Source organism: Aotus nancymaae, unplaced genomic scaffold, assembly GCF_030222135.1.
Source record: "Aotus nancymaae isolate 86718 unplaced genomic scaffold, 86718_ANA_hifiasm-v0.15.2.pri h1tg000067l, whole genome shotgun sequence".
Classification (NCBI taxonomy): Eukaryota; Metazoa; Chordata; class Mammalia; order Primates; family Aotidae; genus Aotus; species Aotus nancymaae.
This window is the reverse complement of record NW_026988482.1, coordinates 21663725-21687993: the sequence shown is the minus strand read 5'-3', so window position 1 is coordinate 21687993 and position 24269 is coordinate 21663725. Positions and strand designations below refer to the sequence as shown.

Here is a 24269-nt window from a genome sequence, read left to right as displayed (position 1 = left end):
GGAATCACTAACCATTACAATCTCTTGATATTTAACGGCAACTGAAATCGCCAAGTTCACAGGAACCTTACCTCCTCTTCTTATGATCCAAATGAATGAAGATATTCCAGTCAAGTTACACTTAGTCACCACTGGTAACCAGCTGTTTTGCCCTATGAAGTCTAGGGTATATTTTCAGCATGAGAGGTGATATGCAACAATTTATTTTGCAAACAGAAATATATGCACATATCCCTGCTGAAAATGTAGCCCAGTAAATTTGTACATGAAAATAAATACATGTTTATAAGTGGCAATCTGCTAGGTGATGTTTCTGGTTGAGGTCCACCTTAGGAGTCAAAATGTGTAAGCCTTGTGGAGTCAAGGCAGTGGTCCTGTGTATATAGGTATAGAAAAAGTAGCTCACTTAATCCTTTCTGGCCAGAAGTAGGGATTTTCCCGGAACGACATCCATTGTCGGCAATGGACGCACCAAAATAACGCCGGCGCCAGTGAGTTAACCACCTCTGTCCTCTTTTCACCTATTATATTTTTCATGCATCATCCAACTTCCCAACCATCTTCCTGTTTCTTCACAGAATGCACGCTAGGTTCTTGTTTTTCTTCAGCACGAAGTTGGAAATGGAGTTGAGAAAAGGAGACACATGGTCAGCTGGTGATGTTAACAAGCTCCTTGCTGCCCTGAGAAGCTAGATGGAAATGGTTCAAGTTACAAGGGGGATCATCATCAGATCTGGGAGGACAAAGAGTAATTCATGAATTCATGAAGCTTCATCCCCTTTCCTCCCACCCTCTTTCATTTACTGATGATTCCCATAGTCTGCCATCACAGCAAAACCAAGATTAAGGAATCTGAAGCAGTCCATTTCTGTTCTTCACTCCATCCAGTGTGTAGAAAAGCCAAGGGGAACACATGTCCAGCAATGTTATGGTGGCCCCCAGTTGGTCAGGAAAACATGAAATGGTCATAACCACATAACCACAATCTTAGACCACTGCTTTTTAGTATGATCTTGGAATTAAAGATTAGCAACTAAAAATGTTTGACAATAGGTGCCTAATAAAGGTTGGCTGAACAAGACATTTTCTTTTCAGCCAATGTCTACTTAACTCATAGGTGGAAGTCAGACAGAAGTAGTTAACTCTTTCAATGCCGGGATAGTATGGATATATAGTAATCACATCAAGTCAATGTGTTTCTCTAAAACATGTTCAAATTATGGATTATGATTTCAGACTTCTGGTTAAATGCTATCTATGTTTTTGTTTGGTTTTATTAAGAACCACTATCATCACAGTTTTGAAATCAGAGCCATAATAAATGTTAATTAGAATAATGAATGAATGAAGAACCCCAGCACCAATGTATAACAAAACATCACAGTTCACAGTCAAGTAAAAACATTTCTCAGTAATACAATTCTAGATGGGTAATGATTCCAGAGCAAACTAAAGTTTGAAGAAGAAAGGAGAGTTTTCCTTAATGGCTCCCTTGACACTAAGAATTAGGAAAAATCCAAAGTATGAAGGATAAGAAGGATATATTTTAAGTACAAATAAAGTTTTAAACCTCAAATCAAGAGGATCATCAAGCTACATAGTATTATAAAATTGCTTTGATGTTTCAGATAGGAGTGGGAAGATAAAAAGAAGGGGAAGAAACAATTTGGTAACATGTGTGTCCAGGGTGTGAATTTAAATTACCACAGTTACATCTAACTGGGTTAAGTATATCCTAGAGAGTAATTCATACCATTACAATTACAGAAACCAACTATTATCCAGAGAAACAAGAATATTTACTTTTTCCAGATTTTAAGACAGCTTTACAATGATTACATCTTAGTAGTTTTTAAAAATAATGTCAACCAGAGACTTCTCCGGCAAAAGTAAACTACTGGGTCTACAGCCCTACCAGAAGTATTCTCCTTCTATTAAACTACAGCTGTAAAGGCCTTTACTGTGTCCCTTTGTGTACTTGTCTTCATCTCCACCTTCTTAACTGAGCTTCTTAACAGGCCCCAGTAGCAGCCTCCAAACTCAAGAGGGACTTCTTTTAGGGGCTCCTGTGCTGACACAAAGCAGGCCTTAAATAAAAATCCATCAAGTGACTATCCCAGCACTTCTTTCAATTAACTGCAATTCTGATTCCTACAGTTCACATACTGACTTCATAAGCAGATATACTATGAACCCTTCCTTTTATATTTAGAAAAAGGCCTGATTTCATAAGACATAATACGGCTGAGTTTATACTGAGTTGTAAGTGATGAAAGTAATGTGAGTAAGAGCTGAAATGGGTAAACAAGAGCCGAAACCACAACATACTTAAAGAAGGGTCCTAACACAGCAAATGAGGAAGCACAGTACACAACCACCAACTACTCATTTTGCTCAGTGTTAAAGGCTAATTTCATTGGGTCAAATCATAGGATCTAATGGGGTGAGCTTTGTCATCATAATTAGGGGCAGGGAGGACTCAGGTGTTCATCTTGCTGCACATAAGTCAGGATTGCTGATTTATTTGGTTGCTTCATCTCTGGCAGAAGAAAGGAGGAATAGAAAAAAAGAACCTAGTAAGTAACCTGTTCCCACAGGGTCCTCAAGACATGGATCCCAAGTCCATCACTTACAAATGAAATGTGCCACACCTCTCCTAGGTTTATCCTCTTATTCACCCTTGTGTTTATCCAAGACTCAGTCTGGGTTTTCTGCAAAGCAAACCCTGCACATCTTGCTACATTCTTCAACAAGAGATTATGTATGTAATAGGCATAAGAGTTCCAGATTTTTCTATTTTTCCTCTTTTGTCCAAGGAAATAGGCATTTAAGAGAAGGCCTATTTCAGAAACAACAGAAGTGAATACCAACTAGTTTCATAAAGTTGTTTTTCTAAAATAAAAATTTACATTCAATCATTTTTAATAAGCTGCTAAATTACCTTAGTTTTCCAACTGATTTTTAATTTTCCATTAATACAACTGATTTCCAATAAATTAAAACACTAATTTTTTCTCATTACAAATAGAATCCTAAGTTTGCTACTCAAAGGATTTTTGTTTTTAATGTGAAGAGCACTTAAATGACTGAACTCACTACTGTGATAAACTTTTCTAAGTGAGAGAAAAGGGGACATCTATATATTAGTTTGGCTAATATGACTCGCTACGGTTTACAGGATGTTTGAGACACTTATAAATGGACAGTAAGAGAGATAGTATTTCATTTTTCAGAAATATACATGGCTTTAAAAAGTAGTTAATTTGACTTAGGTTTGTAGAACTCTAAACCTGAGTAATTCAAGTTGAAATGAATAAAAGATGCTTCCTTACCTTTAGGTCTTTCCAACTGTCCAGGAGTTTGGTGGCCAAATCACTTATATCCACTGTTTTATCTGGCTGTTCTTGGCTCCTTTCACTCTCCACATCAGACACACCCTCCTCTTCATCTTGGGATGGTGTTTCTTCATTAATAGGTTCTTCTAGTTTTGTGCCATTGCTCTCTTTGGGCTCTATTTCAGCATCAGCTTCTGGTTCAGATGTAGGTAACTTACTGGCCTCTCCACTCATTTCACTATCAACTTTGCATTCAGGCAGCTGTTGTGGGAGTAGCTGCTGTGACTGCAACTCTTCCTCTTCCTCTACAGGGATATTTTCTAATGGATCAAGATCCTCTTTGCCATCCTTGCCTTCTAGCTCACTGGTTGCATCAGAGATTGCACTGTCCATGCTATTTTCACTTATAATTTTAAGTCTGCGAAACATGAGTTTCTTGGGAGTGTCTGTGTCAGCTTCTGTGCTCAGCTTCATGGAAGGATCAGGTGTGTTGAGTGGTGTATGAGCACGCGATGTATTCTCACTAGAATACCCATCTCCTTCACTCAGTGGAGGGATAGCAGTCTTAGTCTGAGACCAGCGTTGAATAATTGGAAGTACTCTGCTTTCCTCCAACATATTTTTAGTAGGAATGGGCAAGTGTTCCAAAGTCTTTATAATCTGATTAAACATAACAAAAAAAATTAAACCACTTTGTAGAGTCGACTTTTTTTTTTTTTTGGAGACAGAGTCTTGCTCTGTCACCCAGGCTGTAATGCAATGGCATGATCCTGCCTCACTGCAACCTCCACCTCCCAAGTTCAAGCATTTCTCCTGTCTTAGCCTCCCAAGTAGCTGGGATTACAGGTGCTCACTGCCACACCCGGCCAATCGTTTGTATTTTTAGTAGAGATGGGGTTTCACCATGTTGGTCAGGCTGGTCTCAAACACCTGACCTCAAGTGATCCACCTACCTTGGCCTCTCAAAGTGCTGGGATTACCACCGTGCCCGGCTACAGTTGACTTTTTTTTTTTTTTTTTTTTGAGATGGAGTTTCACTCTTGTTGCCCAGGCTGGAGTGCAATGGTATGATCTTGGTTCACTGCAACTGGTTCCCTGGTTTAAGCGATTCTCTTGCCTCAGACTCTTGAGCAGCTGGCATTACAGAGATGTACCACAATGCCCAGGTAATTTGTAATTTTTTTTTTTTTTTTTTTTTTTTTAGTAGAGACGGGGTTTCACCAGGTTGGTGAGGCTGGCCTCGAACTCCTAACTTCAGGTGATCCGCCCACCTTGGCCTCCCAAAGAGCTGGAATTACAGGCGTGAGCCACCAAGCCCGGCCTACATTTGACTTTTTAAACCTCTGGATGGGACTCAGGTTATTTCTACAAGAGTAGTGCAGTTTTGCTACTGTTTTATTAAATTAAAACCTACATCTCTATATAAACACAAGCATATTTACAAATCATAATGTTATTTTCATTAAGAAGAATTTTTTTTTTTTTTTTTGAGACAGAGTCTCACTCTGTCACCCAGGCTGGAATGCAATGGTGCGATCTCCACTCAATGCAACCTCTGCCTCCTGGGTTCAAGTGATTCTCCTGCCTCAGCCTCCCGAGTAGCTGAAATTACAGGTGCCCACCATAACACCCAGCTAATTTTTGTATTTTTGCAGAGATGGCATTTCACCATGTTGGCCAGCCTGGTCTTGAACTCCTGACCTCAAGTAATCTGCCTGCCTCAGCCTCTCAAAGTGTTGGGATTAGAGGTATAAGCCACCGCACCCAGACTAAGAAAACCTTTTAATAATAAGATTGACCAGCAAGAATAAAACATGGAGCAACATCACAACATCAAATAGGACTGATCAATATTTTCTACCAGTAGTTCCCAAACCTGGGTAGCTTTTTATTTTTTATTTTTTTTGAGACGGAGTTTCGCTCTTGTTACCCAGGCTGGAGTGCAATGGCGCGATCTCGGCTCACTGCAACCTCCGCCTCCTGGGTTCAGGCAATTCTCCTGCCTCAGCCTTCTGAGTAGCTGGGATTAAAGGCACGTGTCACCATGCCCAGCTAATTTTTTGTATTTTTAGTAGAGACGGGGTTTCACCATGTTGACCAGGATGGTCTCGATCTCTCGACCTCGTGATCCACCCGCCTCGGCCTCCCAAAGTGCTGGGATTACAGGCTTGAGCCACTGCGCCCGGCCCTGGGTAGCTTTTTAAACATACACACTACTGCACCAATTCTGGGTATCTTTTCTTAAAAAGTTCATCAAGTGCCTGTGATATGGACTTGGGAGTTACGTAATAACATATTTAAATGATGTCTGTCATACACACAAAAATGCAGACATCTCCTCAGCTTTTGATAAACAGCTATCTAGCAAAGAAAAATCCTCTCCTCATTTTTACACAACCTCCCCCATTCTGAAATCCAAGTATCTTTTCTGACGTATTCCTCAGTGTAGTTCCACAGAAATCCCAGGGCTTCCTCAATTTCCTCAAGCCAGATGTCCTGGGAGAAGGATGGAGGCAAGAACAATTACTTATCTGCCCATTCCTTTTTGTTTGTTTGATTTTAAAAGTGTTTTATTAAATAAATGACTTTGGGATTATATTACAAATTAGAAAGTTAGAAAATATTATTAATTTCATAAAAAGGTAAAGACATCGGCCGGGTGTGGTGGCTCAAGCCTGTAATCCCAGCACTTTGGGAGGCCGAGGCGGGTGGATCACGAGGTCAAGAGATCGAGACCATCCTGGTCAACATGGTGAAACCCCGTCTCTACTAATACAAAAAAAAATTAGCTGGGCATGGTGGTGCGTGCCTGTAATCCCAGCTACTCAGGAGGCTGAGGCAGGAGAATTGCCTGAACCCAGGAGGCGGAGGTTGCAGTGAGCCAAGATCGCACCATTGCACTCCAGCCTGGGTGACAAGAGCGAAACTCCGTCTAAAAAAAAAAAAAAAAAAGGTAAAGACATCATAACTCCACTAACAATGCTGCCAATGAACCTTTACTTAGATCTTTTAAAACACTTATTTAAAAGATTCCTCAAAATGTTCATACTGTTGTTATGCAGAATTCAGATCTTTACCAATTCTTTAGGCCCCCCAGAATTCAAATTTTATATGACTTCCTGTCTTTTTAAAACTCTGATTTTAACAATGAACTGAATCTTTCACTTAACTATATTGTTGTTGTTCTTGTTTTTATATCTTGCTCTTGTAGTTCCCCACTATGTAGTACCAACTTTAAAAACATACTATAGGAAAACCATGGGCCAAACTACTAACAAGGTGTATGTATGGTTAGATAGTTAAAGGAATGATACTGAGATGATAAAATCATTTGATTACTTAATACCAGTGATAAATATAGTGCTACATTCATAATTACTGATATTATCACATACCCACAACCTAAGCAATCAATATAGTGGTCTTAAGAACCAAGCAAGCTAAATGTGAACTGACCTCTTCTTGAAGCTTCTGGTTACTTTCCCGGCCGTCACCTAGCTCTGCCATCCAGATCCACAACAAAGACAGCCCATGACGTTCCAGAAAGGACTTCAGGCAGGACTGTGAGTGTGTGTTCTTTCATGGGGGAAGGGAGACAGGATAAAGGGTATTGAGAGGCAATACCAGAGTATTACAAAGAGCCCAAGGAGAGTTCACTTACATATTACACATTATAGAGTTCACTTACATTCACAAAAAAAAAAATTCTAGAAACTCCATTTTCATTAACCTAAATAGAACTGTATAACAAATGCTTTGAAGCTTAAAATCTTCTCTGATACATAAAATATAGCCAGTCAACTGGGATTTTACTAAAGTAAAAAATTACACAAATATTAATAGGTCATTTATAATAAAAATAAATTCTGAAGAACTAAGAAAAAATTGCGTGTAACATTTTTAAATAAAGCTAAAACCATAAAAATTAGTCCTTAAATAATTCTTTCTTCTCTCCCTTTCAGATGATTGCTGAAAAGGCCTCTTTTTCCTGATAATTTTTTTTAATCATTATGGTTTTTTAAACCGTGGCTTATGACTATAATTCCAGCATTTTGGAAGGTGGAAGAGGGAGGGACTGCTTGAGGCCAGGAGTTCAAGACCAGCCTGGGCAAAATAGCAAGACCTTTAACTCTACAAAAATATAAAAATAAAAATTAGCTGGATGTGGTGGTATATGCCTATAGTCCTAGCTACTCAGGCAACTGAGGCAGGAAGATCACTTGAGCCCAGAAGTTCAAGGCTGCAGTGAGCTATGATTGCACAACTGCATTCCAGCCTAGGCACCAGAGCAAGACCCTAAAAAAAAATCATTTTTTGTTATCTAACATCTTATGGTATACTTAACAAACTGGTATAAATAAGACTACTGTTAAAATTTCATGCTTTGAGACCATGTAGTAATTGGAGAATAAAAAGCTATGCTAAGTGTAATGAATTATTATATTTAAAAAGAAAAAAAAAGCCACCACATTCTTTGAATATAGAGAGAAAGCAAACCAGGTCTACTAATGGCTGTGGTCCTCAACCGTTTTGGCACCAGGGACCAGTTTCATGGAAGACAATTTTTCAATGAACTGGGTGGGAGATGGTTTCAGGATGAAACTGCTCCACCTCAAATCATCAGGCATTAGATTCTTGTAAGGAGTGTACAACCTAGATCTCGCAAATGTGCAGTTCACAATAGGGTCCATGCTCCTATGAGAATCAAATGCCACTGCTGATCTGACAGCAGTGGAGTTCAGGCGGTAATGCTCACTCACCTTCTACTGTGTGGCCCCATTCCTATACCAGCCCATGGCCCAGGGACTGGGGATCCCTGTACTAATAGATTAAATGAGACTGAACCCTTTAGCCATTTTAAAGAATGTGATATAAGCTTTGAAAGTCATACACAACTCACATACCCATTTAAAAAATAAGATTGGCCGGCCGTGGTGGCTCATGCCTGTAATCCCAGCATTTTGGGAGGCCAAGGCGGATGGATTATCTGAGGTCAGGAGTTCAACACCAGCCTGGCCAACATGGAACCCCATCTCTAACAACAACAAAAAAATACAAAAATTAGCCAGATGTGGTGGCAGACGCCTGTAATCCCAGCTACTCAGGAGGCAGAGGCAGAAGTATCATTTGAACCCAGGAGACAGAGGTTGCAGTGAGCCGAGACTGCGCCACTGCACACCAGCCTGGATGACAGAGCAAGACTCCACCTCAAAAAAATAAAAATAAAAATAAAAATAACAAAACAATAAATAATAAGATTAGCCTTTATCAGAATTATTCCTTCTTCATTCATCTTCATTCATTCATTCCCACCCCCAAAATCAGAAATAAAAAATAAACATCAAATTGCTCACCTGTATGAGCTCCAGACAGGTAAGTTTCTGCTCCAAAGTTTCAATTCGAACCATTAGCCGGGATAAGCTGAGCACCTGGTTTTTATCAGAGAGACCCTCACCATTTTCCATCAGAGCTTCTAGCTCTCCATCCACCTACCACAGCAAATAAAAATACGTTGTTATAAAACAACAACAACAACAAAACCAAGCAACTCAAAAAGTTGCTCAACCTTATCAGTTATCAGGAAAACAAAAATTAAGTCCAAACTGGGAAACCATGGTACTAGACTGGGGAAAAAATTAAGAAGGCTGATAACATTAAGTCTACTGTTGATGAAAGCATAAACTGGTATGATACATTTGAAACGCATTTCATCACTCATCAAATACATACCAAGAACTTATTATGAGTCAAGTAAAATTCTAGGTGCTGGAGATTTGCAATGAACCAAAACAGAAAAACCTGCCCTTATGGGATACCATGAACAAATTATATTAAACCAAAAGTACTTCAGAGATCCTTTATGGTTCATAAATGATGATTGGGTTTTTATGCTGCTGTGTGAGATATATCTCCCTCAAACTTATATAAGTTATACATTACAATGTATAATGACTTTGTTATGATGTCACCATATGAATGACCCAGCTGATGGGGGCAGGTTGCTTCAGAAAAAAATAAAGTATTAGCTTGAAAAATAAAATAGTTGTATCCCCATGCACAGAAATTCTACTTACCAGAATAAACTCTAGAGAAATTCTGAACATGTATACCTGGAGATTCCTAAGAATGGTCATTGAAGCAACAGTTGTAATAGCAAAAAATTGCCAACAACCCAAATATCTGTACAAGTTGGATAAACTGCCCTGTTCATTCAAAGAAATATAATATCACAGTGACAGGAATCAAGTACAGCCAAATACAACAACATCCATCAATCTTAAAAATATGCCATTAAAGACCAGGGGCAGTGGCTCACGCCTGTAATCCCAGCACTTTGGGAGACTGAGGTGGGCAGATCACTTGAGGTCAGGAGTTCGAGACCAGTCTGACCAATGGTGAAACCCCATCTCTACTAAAATTACAAAAGTAGCCAGGTGTGGTGGCACGTGCCTGTAATCCTAGCTACTCAGGAGGCTGAGGCAGGTGAACTGTTTGAACCCAGGAGGTGGAGGTTGCAGTGAGCCGAGACTGTGCCATTGCAATGTAGCCTGGGCAATAAGAGCAAGTATCTGTCTCAAAAAAAAAAAAAAAAAAATTTAAAAGTCATTAAGAACAACAACTTTTAGACAATTACATGCTATATTTATCCATTTTTATGCATCTCTAAGCCAGACTTTTTAATGATACATATATGAAAAATTGCTTTTAAACAGGTAGGGATGACCAGGAATAGTGGCTCACACTTGTAATCCCAGCACTTTGAAAGGCTGAGGCAAGGAGGATCGCTTGAGCTCAGGAGTTCAAGACCAGCCTGGGAAACACAGCCAGACCTCATCTTTACGAAAAATAAAAAACATTAGCTGGGTATGGTAGCATGTGCCTATAGTCTCAGGAGGCTGAGGCTTAAGGATCACTTGAGCCCAGGAGGCTGAGGCTGCAGTGAGCTAGAATTTTGCCACTGCACTCCAGCCTGGGTGACACAGTGAAATCTTGTCTCAAAAAAAAGGCAAGGAAGTAAGACCCAAAATGTACAACAGTGGTAACTGTTAGGCAGGGAGAAAAAAGCAGAGAAGCACTAACGAAGATTTTATATTTATGGCTTATAACATGTATATTCTTTGAATATTTTAAATATTAAATGTAAATAATTGAGGAGAGGATGGGAATCAACCTACCAAAGGTTATTTCCAGTCCTGCATTATGGCAGTTACAGGATATAAAGATGCCTTCAAAGAATGTATTATTGGGGAGATTAAATTAATTCATATGAAACCAAAGAAGGAAACATTAACTGTAAATGTTAGTGTTATAAAACCTAGGAGGCCTAAGTAAGGGAGTAATTAGAATGAATCACAGAAATGAGAATAGAAATAGATAAGATAAAGACAAGAGGAAAAGGTAAGCAAAGTAATTGGGAAAGTGTGAACAAATGAAAATGGGAAATCATGATAGTGCATAAGTTAGAAAAGCTGGAACAGACAAGGCATAGTGAGGGCCTAGGAAAAACCATACCAAAAAAAAACGGCCAGATGTGGTGGCTCACGCCCGAAATCCTAGCACTTTGAAAGGACGAGGCAGGTGGATCACCTGAGGTCAGGAGTTCCAGACCAGCCTGGCCAACATGGTGAAATCCTATCTCTAATAAAAATACAAAAATTAGCCGGACGTGGTGGTGGGAGCCTGTAGTACTGGCTACCAAGGAGGCTGAGGCAGGAGAATAGCTTGAACTGAAGAGGCGGAGGTGGTAGTGAGCCGAGATTGTCCCACTATACTCTAGCCTTGGCGAGAGAGTGAGACTGTCTCAAAAAAATAAAAAATAAAAGACTGGTGTTAGATTAGAAGATCTCAATCAATGTAACATAAAATAACGTGAATTTGATAAAACCTAAACAGGATCCTGAACAGGGAAATAATATGATCAAAGTGGAATTTGGGAATAATTTGTGTACCAATAACAGAATAAAATTTAGACAAGATAGAGACTAAGAAGCATACAGACAGTATTAAAACTTAGCAAGAAATGATAAAAGTCTAGAATAAAATGATTCAGAGAAAAACAAGACTAAAAGGTAAGAATCTTAAGAAAATTTTCTGTTATTTTTTTTCTTTTACTTAACTAGCTATTTATCCTCTTAATATAATTTTAGGCAAGGCACTGAACATTTTTATTTCACATTATACCTGCAAATTCATATTCTGGTAAAGAACAAGAATAAATGAGAAAATATAAAGTGCTGCCTGAGAGAGGATGTAGACACTCAAACCCATGTTTCTTACTTGTATATTTGAGGCTCATTCTTTTTCATTTCCAATACCATTTAAGTTTTTGAATAAATATATAAACAGAAACACCAATTTAAAGTTGTCTTAATCCAAGAAAGACAATCTCATCAAAGATATCTTTTCCTTGCATATCCTAAATGTTAACCTTCCTATGTCCCAAATTCTATGGTATTAGAAGAGTCCAAGGGCTTTAAAATTCTACTTTCCCCCTCACCTGTGACAGCTAGAATACTGCTTTTGACAAGAGTTTTTAGATACAAATATTCACAGTGCTAAAAAATGAGATTTTTGGCCAGGTGCAGTGGTTTACACCTGTAATTCCAGCACTTTGGGAGGCCAAGGTAGGATGATCACCTGAGGTCAGGAGTTCAAGACCAGTCTGGCCAACATAGTGAAATCTAGTCTCTACTAAAAATATAAAAATTAGCCAGGCATGATGGTGGATGCCTATAATCCCAGCTACTTGGGAGGCTGAGGTGGGAGAATCACCTGAATTCGGGAGGCGGAGGTTGCAGTGAGCCAAGATCACGCCACTGCACTCCAGCCTGGGCAACAGAGCAAGAAAAAAAAAAATTAGCCAGGTATGGTGATGTACACCTGTAACCCCAGCTACTCGGGTGGCTGAGGCAGGAGAATTGCTTGAACCCAGGAGGTAGAGGTTGCAGTGAGCTGAGATCATGCCACAGCACTCCAGCGTGGGGACAGAGCAAAAGACTGTCTCAAAAAAAAAAAAAAAAAAAAGATGTATTTTCTTTATAAAATTAGGCATGTTATGACTGTTTAACTCTAAAAATCCTGAGACAAAGGTAAGTTATGTCAATTACATTCTTTCAATAACATAGATATTATTGTATAAGGCATTTCTGAAATATAAAGAAAATAACATTCTAACTAAAGAAAAATAAACAGTAAAAATGCAGAAACTGGAGTATAAATAAAATCTTGCAAACAAAATAAAGACGAATAACCCTTCAACATTCCTCAGTGGTTGTATTGTACACACATACACATAAATGCATGCCAATTCCAGTGGTGATAATACAGCTTCCCTAATTTTGGGTGCACAAGTATAGCAATCAATTGTGCAATAACTTTTAGGGTACTTGGAGGAGAGAGTTGGGAGGGCTCAGTTTGTCTCCCTTCCTTTCAATTAAATTACATTTACTAAAAGTATTAGATTTTATGTATGGGTCAACACCACCCAAAAAGAATATGAGGTAAGTAACTAAAAGAAAACATAAATTTAAGAATGATTAGGGTATATTTTTAATAAATGATTAATAATTGAAAATTTATAGGGCCAGGCACTGTGGCTCACGCCTGTAATCCCAGCACTTTGGGAGGCTGAGGCAGACAGATCATCCAAGGTCAGGAGTTCGAGACCAGCCTGACCAACATGGTGAAACCCCATCCCTACTAAAAGTACAAAATTAGCAGGGCATGGTGGTGCACGCCTGCAATCCCAGATACACAGGAGGCTGAGACAGAAGAATCACTTGAACCTGGGAGGTAGAGGTTATGGTGAGCTGAGATCGCACCATTGCACTTCAGCCAGCAATGGGTGACAGAGTGAAACTCCAAAAGAAAGAAGGAAGGAGGGAGGGAGGGAAGGAAGGAAAGAAAATTTCTATATAGTAAATATATATATGTATATATTAAATATATATTTAAATATAATTAATATATACTCTATATATTTACCATAAATATATATTTTTATATATAAAATATATATATGCAGAATTCCATAGTACTTGAAAATTTATTCTGTTAAGTACCTAATCATTGCAAGATATTTTTTAATACTTTAATATTTTTGGCACTAAGGGATCTAAGTAGCATTTTAAATACTTTTTGATGGAATACAACATATAGTATACATATATATACAGAAAAGTATATAAACAGTAAATAGGTTTAACAAACAGGTGAGCAACACCCATATAGCCACCATCCAGGTAAATTTAAAAAACAGATTACTGCCAGTGTTCTCATAGTGCCCCATGTACCTACCGCTTTCTAGTTATGACAGCAACCCTTCCTGTGCTTTAGAGATAACTTATCCTAACATTTTAAGAAACAGTTATTATTTATAGGTTTATTATCCATATGCAAATTCCTAAATATTAAAATTTCTTTTTTTTTTTTTGGTCATGGAAGCTAATTGTATTTGAATGAAAGGTTCAATCTTGTCCTTGCTCCCTTGTTCCTTTTTTTTTTTTTCACTTTAAGTTCTGGGATACATGTGCAAGAATGTGCAGGTCATATAGGTATATAAAATTTCATTTATTTTTTATCTTTATGGAAATGAAGTCATACTGGACAAAATCTTTTGCCATGCTTCTTTCACTCAACCTTACATTTTAGCAGTTATCCATGTTATTGTATGCAGCCAGTTTATCTTCATCATGATTTCTTTTATTATGATTATAATTTACCCATTCTATGTTAATGGATATTTGAGTTATCTCTACTTTTTTTAATATTACAAGAAATGCTGTTGTGACTTCTGATACACATTATAGCTAGTTCCTCTCTACTCATACATCCAGGAACTGCTGACTCATATGGTATGTGCTCTTTCAACTTCAGTAAATAATGTCAAAGTGTTTTCAAAAGTGGTTGTTCTCCATTTACACCCCCCACCGACAGTGTATGAGATCTGGTGTTCTTATGTACCATGGAACTTAATTTTTATCAATCTGGTGAGTGTGTAAATGACATCAAATAGTAATTTTAATTTGCATTCCGCGATTACTAATAAGGTTGAACATCTTTCCATGTTTATTGGCTATTTGAATTAGTAAAGTATCTCTGGAAGTTGTCTACTTTTCTTTTGTACTGGCTGTTCTCTTCTTAACAACAGGATACTAGTTATACTTATTTACGTATATTCTGGATATAGTATTCATTTGTTATGAGTAGAAAATAAATATTTCCTCTCACTCAAGTAGCCTTTCATCCTCTTTATTATGTAAATTAATTACTATTAATTTGTTTCAAAAACTCAAACAATACAGACTAAGGGAAGTTTCAGACTATTTTCTGTTCGTATCATAAAAAGTATTAGATTTTATGAGATTCATTACACTTCCATTAAGTAAGTAAGTAACTAAGTACCTAGTGTGTGACATACCCAAAGAAGATAATCACCTGTCCCGGAAGAATTTAGTATTTGTTAAGGAGATAAGCTGTATGCAGATGCAATTGTTAAGAAGAAAGATAAAAAATGTTTAGCAATCAAGGGGTAACATGTGGAATGCAGATTACAGTGCAATCATTATAAACATCTTGTTAACAGTTTATACATGCAAAACTGTATTCTAAACTGCTACCTTGTCCTTTCCGTGGTATCCTTTACCCAAAGAAATTCCCAAGGCTCAATCTTGTGAGTTCAAAGAGTTGAATTCTATGATTCTGCTCAACTGTAACTGACCAAAACGCAGAATCTAGGCATGCAAAAGGGGAATTTCCACAGGAAATAATCCAAGTAAAATTAAAGTAGAGTTAACCTCTGCAATAGGGTCAAGGGCAAATGATCTTTCACATCATTCTAGGAACCTAGGTTCATCCTGGGTCATTCCTCTTTCTGGGCTAAGTCTCACCCAAAACATTCTTGTTCCAGAAAAACTTCAAATTCATATCTGGAGCAACCAATGATTGTAGCCCACGGAATGACTGGATACAAGTTACATCTAATTCAGTCCATAGGCACCAAGACCTATCCTGAAATAGACACTATTACCTGAATATAAACAACCAACCAAAGACAGAAATACCTAGTCTTTAGTTTCTTGGAGTTATCATCAAATCTTCTCAGAAAGGTAAAAAGTTACCTAATGGAGGTATGATACAGATATAATACCACCCCTTAATCCATAATAAGGTCACTTCTGATCAATAAATTAGTTTTAAAAATGTGTTTATTCTGTAAGTTTTGAAAATAGGAAATAGCCATTGGAAAGTTTTTATGGAGATACTAATTTAAATCAACATGTTTAATAACCATTTTGTGGCTGCTCTGGTAAACTATCAATTATATGAAACGAGAGTTAACAACAAAAGCAATTTAATGGACTTTAAACAAAAATGTCCTGTAAAAGCCAAGTGAAGAAAGCTAACAGACTATGTACGACCCAGTGACTACAATTCCATAGATAAATCTTAAAGAAATATGTGCAAAAGAAACAAGTGCAAAGATACTAACTTTGAAATTAAGAGCAAAAATTGGAAACATAAGTATTTATCAGTAGGAAAACATGTCAATAAACTGCTCTATGATGAAAAAATTTCAAATGACTATCATACAGGAGTTAAAAAAAAGAAAAAAGGCCGGGCGCGGTGGCTCAAGCCTGTAATCCCAGCACTTTGGGAGGCCGAGGCGGGTGGATCACGAGGTCGAGAGATCGAGACCATCCTGGTCAACATTGGGAAACCCCGTCTCTATTAATACAAAAAAATTAGCTGGGCATGGTGGCGCGTGCCTGTAATCCCAGCTACTCAGGAGGCTGAGGCAGGAGAATTGCCTGAACCCAGGAGGCGGAGGTTGCGGTGAGCCGAGATCGCGCCATTGCACTCCAGCCTGGGTAACAAGAGCGAGACTCCGTCTCAAAAAAAAAAAAAAAAAAAAAAAAAAGAAAAAAATTACAGCAGTTAGAAATAAATGTTCGTCTACATAGGGATCACATTCAAAAACAAGAGTAAAAAATGCACACAAATATATATATATTATACCATTCCTTTCTTTCTTTTCTTTTAATAGAGATGAGGTCTCACTGTATTACCTGGGCTGGTCTCGAACTTCTGGGCTCAAGCTGTCCTCCTGCCTTGGCCTCCCAATGTGCTGGGATTACAGGCAAGAGCCACCACACCCAGCCATATTATACCATTTCTAAAAACGTTTAAAACTCTACACGAAAACAATTCAATATGTTCTAAAATGCAGAAACATTTACTGTTATGGCCATTGTTGCCTCAGAGGTAGGAGCAGAGGGGACTGCACTCTACAGTTTGACTGTAGTTTAACATAATGGTTAAGAGCAGAGACAAGATGCTGGACTGGAGCTCATTTCTATCACCTACTTGGATGACACTATAACCTCTCTGTGCCTTAATGTGTTCTTATCTGTAAAAAAGGAAAAATCATTACCTAATTTATGAGCTTACTGTGAGAATTAAATAAGCTAATACATCAAGTGCTTAGAAAAGTGCTTGGCATACAGTTACACTATACATGCTATATAATAAGAGGGCTAAAGGTTGGGTGTGGTAGATCATGCCTATAATCCCAGAACTTTGGGAGGCCAAGGCAAGAGCATCACTTAAGCCCAGGAGTTTGAAGATGCAGTGAGTTATGAATGCATCACTGAATTCCAGCCTAAGCAATAGTAAGATTCTGTCTCAAAAAAAGAAAAAAAAAAAAAGTTGGGCACAGTGGTTCACACCTATAATACCAGCACTTTGGGAGACCAAGGTGGGAGGGTCACTTGAGCCTAGGAGTTCAAGGTTGTAATGAGCTGTGATCACTCTACTGTACTCTGGCCTGTGGAACAGTGCAAGCCCTTGTCTCAAAAAAAAAAACAAAAAAAACAAAAAAAACAAAGCCAAACCATTTGAAAATAAATACATTTTTTAAAAGAGAAGCCGGGCTCGGTGGCTCATGCCTGTAATCCCAGCACTTTGGGAGGCCAAGGTGGGTGGATCATGAGGTCAGGAGTTCAAGACCAGCCTGACCAAGATGGTAAAACCCTGTCTCTACTAAAAATGTCTCTACTAGGTGGGCACAATGACAGGTGCCTGTAATCCCAACTATCTGGGAGGCTGAGGCAGAAGAATCACTTGAATCCAGAGGTTACAGTGAGCCAAGATCATGCTACTGCACTCCACCCTGGGCAACAAAGTGAGACTGCGCCTCAAAAAAAAAAAAAAAAAAAAAAGAGAGAGCTAAAGAACACATGACATTCCAATGAATATTTGTTCATACTGAAGGAATTAACAGTGCAGAGAAGAAAAAAAAAGAAAAAAAAAATTTGTTCATGTTGGCTGGTATATAAATATAGGTGTTTGTTATATAAACTGGCCTTTTCTGCTTTTTAAATGGTCCTTTCCAATGCTTTTTGTTATCTGTATCTTCTAACAGAATTCAGATTCTTGATATTTAATTCCCTCAAATTAATTTGTGCTAAACTGATGTTACCTTTTAACCATTATACTCTTATCACCTCCCTCATGTCTTCTACTATCTCCCCATCTAAACCGAAAAATTGCTGTCATCTATAATTTTTATGAGTACTAAGTTCCTGAAAAGTCCAGGAAGGAGCTAACTGCAAAAGAATCACAGGGAGATTTGCTAACACAAGTAAACCCTCAGCCCTTCCACTAAGATTCACAGGTCTGGGTACTGGCCCAAAAATGTGTATTTTCACTACTGATCCAGCCAGGTTGGTTCTAAAGAAAGTGATCCAAGGATCACATTTTGGAGAAACAGTGATCTAGCAAAGGGATCCTCAAAAAAGGGAGGAGAATATTTTAAACAACACAAACTCCTTTTCGCAGTTGATAGTCCCCTTAGTAACAGGATACTCCCCACCAACAACTCCATCCCCATCCCAGGGGTAACTCAGGTAAGACAGGGTACAAAACAAGGCTATTAACTACTGTTTCATTAAATAAAAACAGCATCTGGGACTACCTTTGGCTCAGTCTTAGGTTGCCTATTTCCTCTAAAAACTTACCTCTCACTCAAAAAGAGGGTTTTCAGAGATCTGAAGAACACTCAAAGTTTAGAGTACCAAACAAAAGAAAAACCAGTAACAAAAGATTAGAAACGTACAGCAGACATAGTGAGCTACTGGGGAGAAAAGATAAATGTTCTACTTGTACTTAAGACTTTTAAAGGATCTGAAAAACTATTAGCCCAGGTGTTTTCAAGAATACTGTAATAGTTTTCAGTACCCAGTTCCAATCTCTATGAATATGAAATAAAAATAGCAATTGCATCTCTTTTTTGGTAACATTTCATCTGATCTTGGATTTCTCTGGCAGTAGTATGACTTTTTAACCTTCAATCAGAAAAGCCACCACCCTTTTTAAATTTTTTATGGTGAAAGTTGAAAGAAGAATGCAAACTTACTGAATCCTTCTTCCGAGATCGTTCCTTCTTCATTTTCCCTCCTGCTGCTCTGATGCTGACTCTGTTTTCTCCTCCCAGGTAACCCCGGCAATTGGCTGATCCACAGAAACATTTCTGAGCTTCTTTTCTGTTCAAAGAGGATAGGAAAGAAGTCAACTATGTGGAAGTAAAACATATAAAACTGTCAGCAATAAAACAATTACACACAAGAGAAAAGTCGTACCAGTCTAAACGAAATCAAAACAAAACAAAAAACATGATAACTTGAAGAGATTCCAACAAGTCTGCTGTTACTAATAGAAATGCCTGAAAACTGCTCTTTAAAAATATTCATTCTTTTTTCAATAATCTTTCTTTCAGAGGCCAAGAGTTTGAGACTAGCCCGGCCAACATGGTGAAACTCCATCTCTACTAAAAATACAAAAATTAGCTGGGTGTGGTGGCTACAGCTGAGTGTAATCCCAGCTACTCAATCCTGGCTACTCAAAAGGCTGAGGCACGAGAGTCGTTTGAATCCAGGAGGCAGAGGTTGCAGTGAGCTGAGATAGCAACACTGCACTCCAGCCTGGGCAACACAGTGAGACTGTCTCAGAAAAAAGAAAAGAAAACACTGAGTATTCTAATAGTAAACTGACATTTAGTATATAATAGTACCAATTAGAGGCATAAAAATAAGTTATTCAACAAGTAGAGCAGGAACTCCCAAACGGCACTTGATTTCCACTTTTCTTTCCCTCAAAGAGGACAGTACAAGCACAGAGGCAAAAAACGGAGCCATACACAGAACATGGTCTGCACTCATGCCCTGCAGTCATGCACTATCTGACAAGACTAGCAGACAGAATTGGAAACAACCACCTGGCATTTGTCCTAGATTATAATCAGATCATCAGTTTCACAACTGACAGAACTTCAGAGTTCACTATGTTTTAAGACATGAAACATGTATGAAACAGTGTGAAGGAGTATGTAAAAGACCTTCATTGCCAGAAGTCTGGTTACTGGCACCAGACTGAACAGAGTACAGGAATTAAAACCTCATCATATGGTAGCATTAAAAGAGTTAAAATATTCAGTAAACTCTGCATCTGTGTGCTTTTCTAGTATAAACATCAAAAGCTATTAATTGACACAGGTATAATCTGAAAAAAATAAAATAAAAACTTACAGAGTTTTGTATCTTACTTAAATTTTCCAATACTTTAACTGTACTGGTTTCTTAATAATCAGAAAGCATCTTGTACAGGACACTGGTCCTCAAGACCAAAGACAACAAACTGTTTCACAGGTAATGTTGTGTTCTTTCATTATGAGGCACACATTAGTTGTCTTTTTCTGATATTAGCAGCCACTAATGACCATTGTTTACTATCCATATCTTACTAAGTATTGCAAAATGGTAACATTTTTACTACTTCATTGGTTTTATGTTGTTTTTTGAGATGGGGTTTCGAACTATGGCCCAGGCTGGAGTTTTGTAACAAGTTCATACCTCCCTGCAGCCTCAATCTCCTAGGCTCAAGTGATCCTCCCACCTGACCCTCCTGAGTAGCTGGGACTATAGGCGTGCACCACCACAACTGGCCTACTACTTCATTTATTAACTGGAAGACCTGTATAAAGAAGAACTTCCTCTCATCAACTATTTGGTTCAAACTAAAGCAGAAGTCACATGAGAAAGGCAGTATAAATGTTTAAATGCTTAACTCTTTTCCTTTATTTTTAAACTAGTCTTCAAAGTCATAAATTGGTTTATGACTAATATAGTTTTTTTCTCCCCTGAGACAGAGTCTTGCTCTGTCACCCAGGCTGGAGTGCAGTGGCATGATCTTGGCTCACTGCAACCTCCACCTCCCAGGTTCAAGCGATTCTCCTGCCTCAGCCTCCCAAGGAGCTGGGACTACAGGCATGCATCACCACGCCCAGCTAATTTTTGTATTTTTAGTAGACACAGGGTTTCACCATGTTGGCCAGGCTGGTCTCAAACTCCTGACCTCGTGATCTGCCCATTTCAGCCTCCCAAAGTGCTGGGATTACAGGCATGATCCACTGCGCCTGGCCTATAGTTTTATTTTTAAATAGTCATTCGAATACAGGGATTTTATATAATGTGCTTCAAACCACCTCAGTTAGTATCTTTATTAATGCTTAAGTATTAACAAGAAATCCCACATTTTTAGTTTAGGCAGTCTTTGCCATTGTATCAGTTATTCTTTTTAGGAAACAGAACTAGGTAACCAATTATATTTAAGAATACAAAATGATACAGATAAAATAAGACTGGTTGTAAGTTGATAATTGTTAAAGCTAAATAACGGATACACAGGAAATTTATTATACTGTACTATTCTCTTCAGACACACAGAGTTGGCATGTCTATACAAAGTTTTTCAGAATTACATAAATACAATTATACAAGCAGACAGTATAAAGTTGAGGAGAAACTTACATAGTTCCTGTACAACACCCTTTAATGGTCAGAAGTGTCATAAAGTAGGAAAAACACACAAAACCAAAACAGTATCTTATAGACAAGAGTTGAGAGTAAATATAACTCTTAAGTGATTCATATTAAAGTTTTATATCCTTATATCTGAACAGACTATTTCTCCATCAGAAGCAGCAAAATTAGTAGAAACAATACTTACCCATATCTCTGGAACTGATAGTCAAATGTTAATTCTGAGCCTGAAGGAACCAGTTTGGTAGTAAAAAACCCAACCCTCAGTTGTCCGTTCACAGTCCACTGAGATGATGTTTGAAAATAAAAGAAATTAGTAACTCATTAGTGTGTGTGCGCACATATATAAAGATCATCATCATCTGCCTTAATTATGCATATGGGTCTTTAGGCAATAAAAGTTTGCCCAAATAGCACAGGGGGAATTTTTTCTTTAAAAGAACTAAAATATAGGCTGGGCATGGTGGCTCAAGCCTGTAATCCCAGCACTTTGGGAGGCTGAGGCGGGTGGATCACGAGGTCAAGAGATCGAGACCATACTGGTCAACACGGTGAAACCCCGTCTCTACTAAAAATACAAAATATTAGCTGGGCATGGTGGCGCGTGCCTGTAATCCCAGCTACTCAGGAGGCTGAGGCAGGAGAATTGCCTGAACCCAGGAGGCAGAGGCTGCAGTGAGCCGAGATCGCGCCATTGCACTCCAGCCTGGGTAACAAGAGCGAAACTCAGTTTCAAAAAAAAAAAAAAAAGAACTAAAATATTTAAGTGTAACTCTCATTTAATGGACTACCAGATTGGATATATTTCTAATTTGTTTCTTAATAAAAGTAACTGCTAAAAAAAAGAAAAAAAGTAACTGCAATTTTAATTTATCTTAACATTTCCATACAGTAAAGATTCACGTACTAAAAACTGGCAAATAGAGGATGTTTGTGTCACTGAGTATCAAAGGCAAGTCTATATTAACACATGTTAAAAGTAACCATGTTGTAAGATAAGATGAGGTAGAGAAACTAGAAAACACCGATGCCCAAAATTTAATTCCATGAAGCAGTGGTCATCTGCCTAAATATAGTGAAAGGGAAGATAAACATCAGAACAGATGCATAAAACTCAAGAATTAAAATGGGGCAGATACACGGGAGGCAGATCTTTTAGTTCCAAAACAAGTAAGCAAGTCAAGGACTGAGGAGCTCTGATCCAGACAATTTGCACCTGTTACTAATGAAATATCTGGACTTGCAGAGATTAAGGGACACTGTATGGTAGAAGTCTCATAGCTAGACATGTGGCCACGAGCTCTGGCAGAAACAGAACGAAAACCTATGTTGAATGATTCCACAGTAGGTTCTCCTTTTTGTTATATACTTGGCTCTTGGAAGAGCCATGCATAAAATCTATTAGTGTATAGATAAAAGGGTAGAAAATATCCAGACTCAAAGTACTATTTCATCATGAGAGGAAGTCAATGATATACATTTACAGAGTAGGTTCATAGCTTTAACCTCAAAAAGTTACAATCCCAGCCAGGCAGGGAGCCTCACACCTGTAATCGCAGCACTTTGGGAGGCCAAGAGGGGTGGATCACTTGAGGCCGGGAGTTCGAGACCAGCCTGGCCAACATAGTAAAACCTCGTCTTTACTAAAAATACTAAAAAAAAATTAGCCAGGCATGATGGGACACGTGTAATCCCAGCTACTTGGAAGGCTGAGGCAGGAGAATCTTGTGAATCCAGGAGGTGGAGGTTGCAGTGAGCCAAGATTGCATCACTGCACTCCAGCCTGGGCGGAAAAAAAAAGTCACAATCCTTCTCAGTGTTAGTCATTCAGTCCCTCATGTGTGTTATTATTAAAAGTCAAATGTTGCACCTAGATAAGACCTGATAAAGAATCCAAATACACACTGAACTTTCAAAATTAAAATTTAGTTTTGTATTTTGACACCATTAAAATAATATCTTAAAAAAATTATGAGCAAGGAGAGGTGATAACTAAATACAATATGAGTTCCTGGATTGGATCTTGGACCAGAAAAACAACAACTGTCAAAATTTGAATAAGGTCTTTATATTTCTTAATACCATTCCCTGGATCTGATCCTTTTATTATGGTTGTATATGACGTTAACATTGGAAAGATAGGTGAAGAGTGGTATATGGGTATAGTCAATACTATTTTTGCCACATTCTTATAAATCTGAACTCATTTCAAAACAAAATCTTAAATAATAAAGTAGAATAGGAAAAAGGGACTAAAACATTCATAAGTACCTTAGACATGGGATCTAAAATTAATGGTCATAACAGCAATTGTGAAAAAATATCTCAAACTATAAATCCACCTCAACTTACTTTTTGGGTTTCACAGTTTGGTTCACAGCTGTGATTCATGAAACGAGAGCAATTTCCTTTTTGAGTGGCATCTATTATCTGGGAGAAGAGGATCATTTAAGAATTAAAAATAATACCTTAGATATTTATGCAATTACCTCCAAAACTACATACATCTCTTATGCATCAATTAAAGAAAACATTGGTGCTGTAAAACCTAACCAGTTAAGGTAGGGCGGCAAGGCCTCCTGACTACCAGCTTCATAATTTTTCCACTGTAAACAACACCTCAGTTTCCATTATTTCTAACGGAAGACAGATGACACTGTGAATTAAATTAACCCATCATTCAAAAAAATATTTATACATTTTACAAAGGAAAAGCATTAAGGCAAATGTACACACACTCCCTTACTCCCACCTTGTTCGTGCTTCAGATAACTCTTTCACACTACTTTACACTTCCAAGTGACAAATATCTAACTGATGCTTTTCGAAAATCTGCTCATTATAAACTTTTGCCCACAGGCAAAATTATCAATGTCTCTCCCATTTATCCTTAGCTATTTCTTACATTCTATTACATCCCAATTTCATTGCGTGTGTAATACCTCACTTTAAAGTGTGGGCTATGTCACAGTACCATAGGTTTCAACCTTAAGTGTGTACCCAAATCCCATGGAGACTGTTAAAGCTTGCTAGGTTAAACTAAACAGCTCTGGGGTTA

At 38.0% G+C, this 24269-nt stretch overlaps 1 protein-coding gene and 1 pseudogene across 5 annotated transcripts in view; one reads left to right on the top strand and one right to left on the bottom strand.

Moving 5' to 3' along the window:
• SETD2 (SET domain containing 2, histone lysine methyltransferase) overlaps window positions 1–24269 on the bottom strand; it is a 154499-nt gene that overhangs the window by 65882 nt on the left and 64348 nt on the right. For 2 of the 5 annotated variants that reach the window (XR_010338978.1, XR_010338979.1), the window contains exons 7-13: window positions 23564–23641; window positions 21399–21496; window positions 18751–18877; window positions 8690–8824; window positions 6792–6911; window positions 3333–3995; window positions 473–689 (exon numbers count right to left, since the gene is read on the bottom strand). Coding sequence is in view for 2 of the 5 variants with exons in the window: in XM_064367008.1 (XP_064223078.1) it covers window positions 3333–3995; window positions 6792–6911; window positions 8690–8824; window positions 18751–18877; window positions 21399–21496; window positions 23564–23641 (1221 nt within the window). In the remaining 3 variants the exon portion in view is untranslated. The remainder of the gene's footprint in view (window positions 1–472; window positions 690–3332; window positions 3996–6791; window positions 6912–8689; window positions 8825–18750; window positions 18878–21398; window positions 21497–23563; window positions 23642–24269) is intronic. The other 3 variants (XM_064367008.1, XM_064367010.1, XR_010338977.1) reach the window with 2 other exon arrangements.
• Window positions 9189–9326, top strand: LOC135270872 (small nucleolar RNA U13; annotated as a pseudogene).